Here is a 12,570-nt window from a genome sequence, read left to right on the forward strand (position 1 = left end):
GAGCTTGCCAGTTAGGTCAGGGAACAGGGTCTGTAGCTGCCTGAAATTTACGAAGGAGCATAGCCTGTTTTTCTTGTTATGTTTGTCTCCAAAGAAAACTGTTACTAACAACTGAGGAAAAGGTGAAGTTCAGCCCTGCCATGGGGGTCTCACCTGAATATTCTTTTGTCCGCATTGTGTTTTTGCTGCAGCATTGTGTTTTTGCTGCAAACGGTGGAACTGGACACAGAGTGAGGACCAGAGTGCAGACGCTGCCCACATAAATCATCTGCTAGTGATAGTTTAGGTTTTATTTTGGGAAAATCCAGTATTTTTGAAGAAGCCAAATGGTTTTGTGGGTCTGGCCCTGGATGGAGTGTTTGGAATGTGAGTTCCAGTCTCTCCTGTTATTAACAGTTCAGTTTGGGGAACATCCTTTATGTCGACTTTTTGGCCTCATATTTACCTCTTGAAATAGAGAATTCCTTCCTACTTGTCTTTGAGGCATATTACAGTTTAATATTTTTGAATAGGTTGTAAAGCTCTGAAAGGAAGGCTATTTTCAGATACCCATTGCTACCTGCCGTATTTAATGAGCCCCTTTTCCATGTTATTGCTAACTGATGACTTGTTTAAACACAGGCCACAATAGGCGTGTGGTCAGTTCTGTTTGGCTGTACTGAAGAGTTGCCATTTGGGGCATGGGGTGTGGTTTCATTTCCTCATGCATTCATTCTTTCAGAGGACAGTTAATGAGTTCATGTGTCAACACTTACTGGGGATGCAGAGAAGAGTAAGTTAAGTCCTGGACTTGCGGAGCTGATGGTCTGGGTGGGGGCCAACCCCGACCACAGTCACAGGCCAGCAGTGGGATACACGTGGTAACAAGGGTAGGTGCAGAGTATGGGGGGGATGCTCAGAATGAGATAGGGGCTTCAGGTGCTCACAGGTTCACACAATATGAAGAGCATCTAAAGGTTCAGTGGCCTGGGGATGACATGCGTGTATCAGTTTGCTGAGGCTGCTATAACAAAATAGCACAGGCTGGGTGGCTTACATGGCAGGAATTCATATCCTCACCGTTCAAGGGGCTAGAAGTCCCAGTTTCAAGATGTTGGCAGATTCGGATTCGGTTTCTCCTGAAGCCTCTCTCCTTGCCGTGCAGATGGCTGTCTTCTCTCTGTCCTCACGTGGTCTTTTCTCTGTGCTCACATCCCTGGTGTCTCTTTCTCTTCTAATGAGGACATCCTTTGTATTGGATTGCGGCCCCACCCTAACAGCCTTATTTTAACTTAATTACCTCTTTAAAGGCCCTGTCTCGGGGCGCCTGGGTGGCTCAGTCGGTTAAGCATCCAACTTCGGCTTAGGTCATGATCTCGCGGTCCGTGAGTTCAAGCCCCACATCAGGCTCTGTGCTGACCATTCAGAGCCTGGAGGCTGTTTCAGATTCTGTGTCTCCCTCTCTTTCTGACCCTCCCCCGTTCATGCTCTCTCTCTGTATCAAAAATAAATAAACGTTAAAAAAAAAAATAATAATAAAATAAAATAAAGGCCCTGTCTCCAAATAGTCACTGGGGGGTTAGGGCTTTCACATATGAACTAAGGGGGTGGAGGTGGACATATCTTAGTCCATAACAATGGGGAGCAGCATTTTCAGTGTTGGTTTTGTCCCTCTGACATGGAGGCACCTGTGACTTTTATGGTACCTGGCTCCTAAGGTTGCTCACAAAGTATTTGTTCACTGAGTAAATGAGAAGGTGGTTGAGGTGGATGGGCAGGAAGGCAAGGAGGGCATTGCCGGTGGAGGCTGTGAGCAGGTATAGGAGGAAATAAGGGAAGGAATTTTGAGAGTGGCATTACATAGGAGGTGAGATTCTAAGGGAGATTGTAGAGCAGAATCCGGATGAACCTGGTGCTCTCAAAATGGGCAGTGGGCGCTACATGGAGTGATGCAGAAAACAGTGTGATCGAAGCGGGTGATCCAGCTCCTCGATACACAACAGGTGTCTTAATCCCCAAGCACTGCAGTTATATACACCTCGAACTGCTGAATGTTGGAGGCCTTCACCCCTATGTCCTCTGCTCCCCGCTACCTCCACCCTGTGTTGCTCTTGGCTCAGTGTGGGGAGTGGGAATCATGGGACTTCGGAATCAGGCAGCTGTGGGTCCATATTGTGCGCACACTCCTCGTTAGTGGCTGAGCCGGGCTGTTAGCTGGCCCCATCCTAGTCCTGGATGTTCACCTTTCTGAAGGTGGGGAGAGCTGTGCCTGGTTACCTTTCAGGGTTCCCAGATGCAAATCCTTGAGCCTTGTGGAAGTGAACATTCCTGGAGGTGGGAATTACCCTCACAGACATGTGGGCAGGATTTCTGTGTGTGCACATGCACCCCTCTCCCTGCTTCTCTGTCTAGCAGCACAAAACCCCTGTAATGCTATGTATGACCTGTTCATCTGTCTTCCTTTCTCATTAGCTCTGGGATATTGTGGGCTTGAAGTCCTTCTGGTGACTTGTGTAGCCCTTGCTGGGAGAATTTTTCTGGGGTGCTGTGTTGCTTGGTTAGGGTGGCCCTAGTAAATGACCTTATTGTTGGCACAGGGAGTGGGCACCTCCTGGAAAGATTTGGGGAGCTGCAGGGAGTCAGCCCTCAGGGAACTGAGCTAGTCCCAGCCTCTGGCTTCTCGATTGCCATCTCTCAGGATCTGGGATGCTAGTCCTGAAAGTCTCTTGACTGCTAATGTCTGTGGTTGTCTCTGCACTCCTGACAGCTCTGAGGCCTGTGGGTTTGATTCAGCCAGTGTTGACTAAGCATTGACTGCTGATTAGATTCCTCTGGGAAGGCAGAGGAGAGGAGCGCGTGGTCCTTTCCCTGCTGGAGCCTTAGCAAGAGCATGCCTTTTGGTGGACTGACTGGGTGTCCTTACCCACTTTCCTCTTTCCAGGGGCATCCTAGACCTGTCTTCCTAGGAACTTTCGTTCTTTCAGACACAGCCCACTTAGGTTTTTTCATTTCTTCACAGGATGAGGACATGAAGAGAAAATTTCAGAATTTGCTTTTTGAAGAAAATAAGTCGATGACTGTACCCCAAGTCCCAGCCCAGGTATTTCGGATGATGGTCATTAAATGTAGTAGCCTCAGTTTTAAAGAACTAACGAGCAAGGGTGAGGAGCTTGAAAGGTCTCCTTAGTAGCAATTGCTTAATATTTTTTGGAATAACGTCGTAGATATTTTGTTTCCACTTGATTGGCCCTAGCACCCTTAGAAGATTTAATAATGAAGAGTGTTTAACGCATTAAACAAGCACAGCTAGGGATTGTCATTCAAGAGGTCTCCTGCAAGGCAGAATTGGAAGACTCTAGTAGGAGTTCAAATTTAAACTTGTTGAAAATTTAAAATCTGGGTGAGTGGTTGATTATTTATTGGTTACAATTTTATTTCCCCCAAAGTTGTTAGTATACTTCAATATCTATTCATTACTATCCTGCCTTCTTTTGGTGAATAACATTCCCTTTCCTAATGTCCCCTGGGTATTTTATCAATGTGAAAATAAAGACACACACAAAAAAGATGGTCTTCCCAAAAAAGAGCAAGATTTGGGGCTCCCAGCAAGAGGTTTTGTAGTCCCTTTAAACTTCATAATTTAGGAGAAGATGACAGAGAGGAGGGAGGGCGGTTATGCTGCTTAATGTCAGTATTATATCAAGTGCTCACAAGCCACAAGGGAGAGAGAAATGTCCATTTGATAAGCATGTCTGAGTCCAGGGAGGCATGGTGGGGACTCAGGTGTCCAGGGGGACGACTCCTAATTCTTGGTACTAGAAGTTGCACATGAAATGCTCCAAACTTACCAGAAGCATTAGTGGGACACTTTGATAATCTTAAAGCCGACAGTTCTCTTTGATCATTCTTCCCTTTTTATTTCCAGCCTTCCACGAGTCGAAAGCGACTTCTTGAAGGGGAAGCAGAGGACGCTGACACCACAAAGCGTCTGGCTGTGTGTGCTGCTGTGTCGTGAACACTGGCTGAATGAAAGCAACCTGCCTTCTTGGACCCTGCTGCCACTTTTTTTGAAGTCTGTGTTTTATAGTTTGTATCGTAATTATGGGGACGGTTCCTTTTCCACGATCATCAATACACAATTCTAAACCTAGCGGAACCTGGGCTTTGTGCTTCTGCTTGATGTTGAGCTCTTTACTTTCATTGCCTTTTTTGTGAATTTGAAGTTGCGTGCTTTTTTTCTGAAATGCTTATTTATTTTTGAGAGAGCATGAGCGAGTGCATGAGCGGGGGAGGGGCAGAGAGAGAGGAAAAGAGAGAATCCCAGGCAGGCTCCAGGCATGCTGTCAGCACAGAGCCTGATGCGGGGCCTGAACTCTCAAACCTGGGATCGTGAGCTGAGCTGAAATCAAGAGTTAGACGTTTACGGGGCGCCTGGGTAGCTCAAAAATAAATGAAAACATTAAAAAAAAAAATTAAAAAAAAAAAAGAGTCAGACGTTTAACCGACTGAGCCACTCAGGCGCCCCTGAAATTGTGTGCTTTTTGTCTGGTGCTCTATGTTGGCTGGAACCTGTTGGGTTTCTCAGAACGTATCCCTGGTCTCAGCCTGGGTGAGCCGCATACAAATTTGAAAAGCCCTTCAGAAAGTTGCAGGGAAAGCGGCACAGCAAGGCTGGGGTAGAGTTAGTAGAGACTGGCTGGCTGCCAGAGTCCTCATAAGATGGGAGGAACCTTGATACCATATACCGCGGGCCAGTTTTAGATTCTCATCTTGACCTTCGTGAAGATACAGGTCCATGGTCCCTGAAACAACCAGAAAAGTTGTAAAATTTGAAATTTTTCTCATTTTAGGAAGAATACACTGACCATTATGTGTAACACTCAGCAGAGTCCTGTAACCAAACATTTAAATATTTTGCAGTTGGGGCGCCTGGGTGGCTCAGTCGGTTAAGCGGCCGACTTCGGCTCAGGTCATGATCTCATGGTCTGTGAGTTCGAGCCCTGCGTCGGGCTCTGTGCTGACAGCTCAGAGCCTGGAGCCTGTTTCAGATTCTGTGTCTCCCTCTCTCTGACCCTCCCCCGTTCATGCTCTGTCTCTGTCTCAAAAATAAATAAATGTTAAAAAATAAATAAATAAATAAATAAATAAATATTTTGCAGCAAATATACAAAATAAAAGGGTTAGAGAAGACTTAAGTAGCTTCATGTCAGTTCAGGTCAGTTTTTCCAGTGAAATGAGTTATGGATAACTCTCAGGTTTTAGAGCTGTTTGGGTTTTTTTGTTTTTGTTTTTGTTTTTTGTTTTTAAGTTTATTTTGAAAGAGAGCTTGTGCCAGCTGAGGAGGGGCAGAGAGAGAGGGAGACAGAGAATCCCAGGTAGGCTCCACACTGTCAGCATGGAGCCTGATGCAGGGCTTAAACCCATGAATAGCGAGATCGTGACGTGAGCGGAAACCAACAGTCAGACGCTTAAGTGACTGAGCCACCCAGGTGTCTCTGAGCTGTTTGGATGTTGGAAATGTAAATAAGGCATGTGAGCATGTCTAAAGCCCCTCCCTTGGTTGGTCTATTCCAGTTCTCACAGTGATTTCTTTGGGCTAAGTCCTCTGACTGCCCTCATGTTGTAGGTGAAGAACCCAGGCTGAAGGAGGAAAGTGAATTGTCCACTGTCATACAGCAAATGGCAGAGGTGGGACTCAACCCAGATCTTTCTGATTCTAAAACTAGTATTCCTCATCTCCTCAGGCCCATATATAGTCAGACTCAGGGATATTGACTCACACTGACAAAACTCACAAGAGACTGATCTCTAAATCCTGAATGCCAGTGTATCCAATTATTATGAATGGGTACAGCCCCATGATCTGTGGAAGTTGGGACACCTTGGTGGCAAGGAACAGAAATCCATTCAAGTCACTTCATGAAAAAGGAGATTTATTTCAAAGTATAGGTGGCTGGGCCTGGGATCCATCAGGAGCCCAGGCAGTTGTAATGCCTGGCTCGTCTTGTCTCTTTCTGACTCACTGATTTTTGCTTCTGTTTTAACTTTGGCTGGTTGGTCACATTGTAGCTCACCTGCCATGCCAGGAGTTGCTTGTCTTATAACTTTGGCTAGTAGCTACATTGTAGCTCACTGGCCATGGCAAGAGTTGAATGCCTTGGTTCAGATGCCACTGATAAACCAGCCAGGGCATCAGGGGCACATAGCTGTTGCCCTGGGCAGTTGGGTAGTGGTTGGTGATTTCCATTAGAAGGGTGTGCAAGCATTCTGAGGCTTGGCTGGCCTGGTGTGTGTGTGTGGGGTGGGGGTGGGGGGTAGATGGGGATTTGAATGGTTTGCATATTTAAAGGAATGAGGCTGAGATTGCCAAGTTAGATGGGTTTTTAGCTCATTTGAATATTTAATGTGAAGGCTGTGGTTTCTTAGGGCATTTTTTCCCTCTTGGTGCAGAGTCAGCCAGCCCTTCTCCATTTCCAGAGCACTTTACATTAGCTCCCTCTGATTATACCTACCGTAGTAGCAGAATAATGTCTCCCAAAGATGACCTCATCCTAATCCCCAGAATGTACGAATCTGTTCCTTTATGTGGCAAAAGAGATTTTACAGATGTCAGTTGAGTTAAGGATCCTGAGATGGGAAGATTATCCTGTCTTTTCTGGAGGGGTCCAATGTCATCACAATGTTCTTTTACGAGGGACACAGGAGTCAGAAGAGATGAATGAGCCACTTAGAAGAAGGAGGAAGGGGCCACAAGCCAAGGAATACAGGCAGCCACTAGAAGCTGGAAAAAGGCGATGAAATGGATCCTCCCTTCAGCCTCTCCTGAAGGAAACAGTCCTTTACACTTTGACTTTCACCAGTGGAAATGGTATCAGACTTCTGAACTACAGAACTAGAAGAGAATAAGTTTGTGTATGTGTGTGTGTTTAAATGTTTATTTTTGAGAGAGAGAGGGAGCGAGAGACAGACACACACAGCGTGTGAGTGGAGGGGCAGAGAGAGAGGGAGACACAGAATCTACAGCAGGCTCCAGACTCTGAGCTGTCAGCAGAGAGACCGACGCGGGGCTCGAACTCACCCACTGCAAGATCATGACCTGAGCCGAAGTTGGACGCTTAACTGACCGAGCCATCCGGGTGCCCCAATTTGTGTTGTTTTAAGCTACCCAGTTTGTGGTAATTTGTTATAGAGACCACCGGAAGCTAACATTCATCAATAAGGAGATTTCTGCTGCTTTTTTGGGGCCACCACCTGGCATCCACTTCCTCTTTCTGACCTCACTCTAGTTTTCTGTGGAGGGAATTCTTTTTCCTTTTCCCATGAAGTATGGGGAGAAAGGGGGAGATGGTAAAGCTAAGGGTCTGCCTCTCTCCGTACTATGGAAGCTGATGGGGTGCCAAGGGTTTCCTTCCCTGGTGGAGCTCCTCCCACTGGCCTCCCACCTGGAGATGGGCCCAGGGCTTTGAAAGGAGCAAGTGGAGCTGGGGTGGCAACATAAATGGTAGCAGTATTGTGCGAATCTGAGCTCTCTGCGCTTCCTGACTTTGGCTTTGGAGTTGATGAGCTTTTCTTTCTTTATCTGTACGGTGAGTGCAAGAAAACTACCAACCTCAAATGGTGTTTGTGAGGATTCGGGGGTGGGGGGTGGTCCATTTGAAGTGCCTGGCATGTGATTAGCAATCTATCCGTGTTGGCCTCCATCATTAAAGATGGGAGGGCCGCATAAGTGGCCGTGAGGGAGCCACAGAAAGTCCTTGAGCAGGGAAGTAACATAATCTGTTGGGCTTGTGGGGGGTGGGGGAGGGGGAGGGCACACAAGATGGGCAGATAATTGAGATGCCTTTGACCAAACATTTGGGAAATGTCAGGACTGGGTGGATGGTGGGAGCAGAGGTGCAGGGGCATTTCCCAGTGCCTGAAGTAACTGCCACTCCCTTGCAATGTTGCCCCACGGTGGCCTGCTGCATGCCTGGATAATGGTGCAGTAGACCATTCTTTTTTGTGCCTGTCCTCACCTCATGTCTCTTGTGGTAACTGGCTTGCTATTTTTCTGGGAGAGGCATCCCTCCTCCCACTCGTCCTCACCCCATGTCCTTCTGGAAGGGCTGACCCCATCCTCTTCCTAGAGGGGCTCAATCTAGCCAGGTTTGGCCAATCTTGCTGTGATTGGCTCAGGTAAGGACTTGTAATCCAAATGAGTACAATGGAAGTCAGCCCTGAGACTGGCTGGGATTGTTGGCAAACAGCTCCTGCTTTCCTGGTCATGTGTGACCTTGGTGCTGCCCCGGACACTGGAGAGAGCTGTAAGAGAAAGAAATCAAGGAGGGAAGCAGAGCTGAAAGAGATTCAAGATTTAGGTCACTGCTTGATCACCTGGATCCAGCTATGCCTGAAGTGTGGTACGACCCCAGGGCTTTTAAATAGGTTTCCCTTTTTGTTCTAGTCCAGGTTGAATTATTGTTGTCACTTGTATCTGTAAAAGGTCAGACTAATAAATTCAACCATTTACAAACTCCCAAGAAACCCTTGGAGACTTTTTCTAGTAGGGAAGACATTCACTGCTGTTGTTTTTCTGCCAACTTCAGGGTTTTCAGAGAGGTTTGGGGCAGAGGCTGGAAAGCGAAGATGTGGGAAGTAACAGTCCCTCCAGCCCCAAGGTTGAGTGAACCCCTCCCAGCTAATTATACCACAGAGTTTGGGAGCAGAGCCCCTTTCGTTAAACTTTTAGGAGTCTTGGAAGGATAGGGCCAGAATTGTACCAGAGAAGCCTGGAAAGCTTGGCATCATCTGAAAGGTCACGTCGACCCTGTGAGGCATTACTGCCCTTCTCCCCATTTGCTGATTTAGAAACCAAGGCCCTGTGGCTCAATCAAGTCACCTGGTAAAGGTTTCTTTTCGCGAGAGGTGGAGGCCAGACTTGAACCGAGACTTCCCTTCTCCAGAGCCCCTGGCTTTAACCAGTACACAAAAGTACTTAGGTCTTGTCTCCCGACTACCAATTGGTAAGTACTAGGCTCGGTGCCGGCACCACCTGGATTGTTCCAAACATGCCTTCGTCGTTGGCCTTCCTGATTAAGGAGAAACAGGCCCCCAGAGACATTACCCGAATCACGCAAAGGATGGTGGAGACGTGGGACTCGAGCTCCAGCTTCTGCCTTGAGTCTGGCTGTCCCGGGGACACGGGCATTCACTGTACCACCTAACTCTCGCGCACGTGCTTGCACACTTCCATGACGGGGATCTCATCACCTTAGCGGCGTTCTCCACCCACCTCCTCCCCCGGCATATATTAGGGCTAATTCCCTCCTGGCCCAGACCCTCGCCGCCAGCCTGGCGTGACGGGAGAGGCAGAAAGGGCAGTGCAGGGGCTGGGGGCCGGGCCGGGGGTCGTCCGCAGTGCGGCAGGCGGCGGCGCTCAGTACGGAACGGCGAGCGCTCCAGCCCGGCCGGACGGGTGCGGCGGGGGTGGGCTCGACGCCGGGAACAGCGGCCGGCTCCGGAGGGCGCAAGGCGGGGCGCGCGGGGAAGGGGCGCGGCGAGTGCGCGCTTGCGCGGTTGGGGGGACCCTCGGAGGCGCGCGGGGAGCTGGTGCGGCGCGTGCGCGCGTGCGCGGTTGTGGGGGGGGTGGTGTGGGTTGCCGCGGCGGCGCGCGGTACGGCGGGAACATGGCGCGCGGGGCCGGCGCGCGCGCCTAGCTGGCGGGACCGTTAGCTCGAGGCGGACGCGGCCCGGGCCCCGCGGGGATGGAGCAGTCGCCGCCGCCGGCTCCCGAGCCAACACCGGGGCCGACCCCGGCACGGAGCCGTAGGCGGCGGGAGCCGGAGTCGCCGCCGGCGCCGGCGCCGGTGAGTGCGTGAGGGGCGCGGGCCGGGAGACTTTCTTTGTGAAACTCCGTCGGTGCGAGCCGGGCCGGGCCTCGGCGACTGACGAGCGCCCGCGAGGCGGAACCCGTCCCGCCGTGCGGCTTCGAGTTGTCCCGCCTCGCGCCGTTCTGCGGCGGGATTCGGTCCGCCGCCTGCCCAGCTCGGTTTCGAAAGAGTGTGTATGTGCGCGCTCGCGCGCGCGGTCGGGGGGTGGGGGGGTGGGGGGTGTATACAGTAGGCGCCTACTGCGCACCGCGTCTCCCCTGTTGCCTTCGCTCCCGCAGGGCGGCGGCTGCCCCCCGCCCAGGGCCCACGGGAGAGGGAGATGGCAACCGCTCGGAGACAGGTGTCGGTGCAGCCCTGGGAGACTCAGGTGCCGATAGCCCCAGGTGGAATCACAGGGAGTAAGCGGTCCGTCCCTGGAAGCAACCAAGTCTGTCGGTGGCTCGGCGCAGCGTGATTTTGGAATGCTTGACATCCTTCCTGGCTTCATGGTGCCTTTGGGGGTATCGGTCGGGGTGAAGGATGCTGAGCAAAATGGGCTTTGGAGGTGTGGCTCTCAGAGGGCGGGACGGGATGGCCCTGAGGATTTGGCTTCCCAAACCGCCCAGGCGGAGGAAACAATCCGTAGCTTGGTAAAAATACTGGCGTCACAACTCTTCCCAGGGCCGTGGACTCAGACTCTCCAAGGCAGAGGAGCAGAGTTTGAATTTTTAACACACTCCCAAGTTGTTAGGATCAGGCAGGTTCGACAGGCACTGTTTCAGAGTAAGCTTCCAGCAGCCAGGGACCTGTTGTTTGGAGCTCACCATGGCATCCTGGTACCGGCGCAGTGCTTGGCACACGGTAGATGGTCATTCATTATTTGTAGGAAGACTGAATAACTCAGAGAGTTTCCAAAATAGGAGTTCTTGAGACATTTTCAGGAGCTTTTGAGATTAATATCTCTGTCAGATTTACTGTAAAATGTGATTTTTCTCAGGTCCCAACTTCTGTGACTGTTTATGTTGTAGGCAAAATCAGAGTATACATTGCTTAGTGTAAACTATCAACTTTGTATACCCTAGCTGTGTTAAAATTAATTCTAAAACAACGCCTGAATAAAAAAAATGCGTGCTTCTTTCTCTTCATCATTTGGGAACACTAGGCTTAAAGGATTTTGTTCCTTTGAGGCAGGTAAATATTTACATTTTATCAAAGCAAATCTGAATTACTGTTTATTCAGAAAAGTTGGCTATTTGCTTAGACCTTCTGAGCATTTGTGGTTTTTATGCAACATTTTGAAAGTGAGATTAATGTTTAGTTCAGAGTTAATGCTAAAGTAGAATTGTTTGAAAGTGATTTGATATTTCAGGGCTAGTTTTTTTTGTTTTTTTTGTTTTTTTTTTTGAATTTCAGTAGTTGATTTCATTTCACTCTCTTTTTTTGACTGGAAAAATATGAATATATAGGAAGACAGGACTTTAGGAGTTGAGATTGCATCTGAGGAAGAAAAATTAGGTTCTTTATTCTTTGAGTCATTTTTGCAGTTTATGTGGATTTAAAAAAAATTTTTTAATTGAGATACAATTGACATATAACATTAGTTTCAGATGTATAACATAATGATTTAATTTTTGTATATTTTGCAAAATGATCACAATAAGTCTAGTTAACATTCATCACCATACATAGTTACAATTTTTTTTCTTGTGATGAGAACTTTCAAGATCTACTGTCTTAGCACCTTTCAAATATATAATTCAGTATTATTAGCCATAGTCACCACGCTGTACATCACATCCCCATCATTGCAATTTTTTAAGTGTGTTAAAAAGAAAAAACAAACTCAACTTTGTTGAGGTGTAATTCACCTACCCTAAAATTAACCTTTTCAGTGTAGATTCACTCTATGCCCAACATCACCATTATCTGCTTTTAGAGCATTTTCATCGTACTTCAAAGAAATTTCGTGCACGTTACCATTCTTTATTCCCCTTTGACCAGCTGCTGGCATTGAGCTATTCTGGACATTTCACATGATGTGATCTTATAGTAGTCTGGCTTCTTTCACTCCGCATGGTCCTTTTGAGGTTCATCCATGTTGTAGCATGTATAAATATTTCATTCCTTTTTATTACTGGATAATATTCCATTGGTGGATATACCACATTTTGTTTATCCATTTATCCATCAATAGACGTGTGGGTATTTTCCTTTTTTTTTTTTTTTTTTTTTTGGTTATTATGAATATTGCTGCTGTGAACATTTATGTATAAGTTTTAGTGTGGACATATGTTTTATTTTCTCTTGGGCATATTCTAATCGCTGGATCATATGGTAACTCTATTTTAACCTTTTGAGGAGCTGGCTGACTGTTCCTATGGCACTACTACATTGTTTTACATTCCCACCAGCAGAGTATGAGGGTTCATTTCTCTACATCCTTGCCAATACTTGTTACTGTCTCTCTCTGTATTTGTTTCTCTTTAGCCATCCTAGTAGATCTAAAATCGTAACTCCTTGGGGCGCCTGGGTGGCTTGGTCGGTTAAGCGTCCGACTTCGGCTCAGGTCATGATCTCACAGTCTGTGAGTTCGAGCCCCGTGTCGGGCTCTGTGCTGACAGCTCAGAGCCTGAAGCCTGTTTCAGATTCTGTGTCTCCCTCTCTCTCTGCCCCTCCCCTGTTCATGCTCTGTCTCTCTCTGTCTCAAAAAATAGATAAACGTTAAAAAAAAAAAATTTTATAA

General features: G+C 47.9%; 2 protein-coding genes across 20 annotated transcripts in view; both read left to right on the forward strand.

Annotated features, from left to right (window-relative positions):
* CHEK2 (checkpoint kinase 2) overlaps positions 1-4,129 on the forward strand; it is a 47,458-nt gene extending 43,329 nt beyond the window's left edge. For all 17 annotated transcript variants that reach the window (XM_060612845.2, XM_078435593.2, XM_060612840.2 and 14 more), the window contains 2 exons: positions 2,999-3,079; positions 3,905-4,129. In XM_060612845.2, the coding sequence (XP_060468828.1) occupies positions 2,999-3,079; positions 3,905-3,994 (171 nt within the window). In that variant the 3' untranslated portion in view covers positions 3,995-4,129. The remainder of the gene's footprint in view (positions 1-2,998; positions 3,080-3,904) is intronic.
* Positions 4,130-9,606: 5,477 nt separating this feature from the next.
* TTC28 (tetratricopeptide repeat domain 28) overlaps positions 9,607-12,570 on the forward strand; it is a 630,964-nt gene continuing 628,000 nt past the window's right edge. For all 3 annotated transcript variants that reach the window (XM_078435589.2, XM_078435590.2, XM_078435591.2), the window contains exon 1: positions 9,607-9,824. In XM_078435589.2, the coding sequence (XP_078291715.1) occupies positions 9,723-9,824 (102 nt within the window). In that variant the 5' untranslated portion in view covers positions 9,607-9,722. The remainder of the gene's footprint in view (positions 9,825-12,570) is intronic.

The sequence above is a fragment of the Panthera onca genome, chromosome D3, assembly GCF_046562875.1.
Source record: "Panthera onca isolate mPanOnc1 chromosome D3, mPanOnc1 haplotype 2, whole genome shotgun sequence".
Taxonomy (NCBI): Eukaryota; Metazoa; Chordata; class Mammalia; order Carnivora; family Felidae; genus Panthera; species Panthera onca.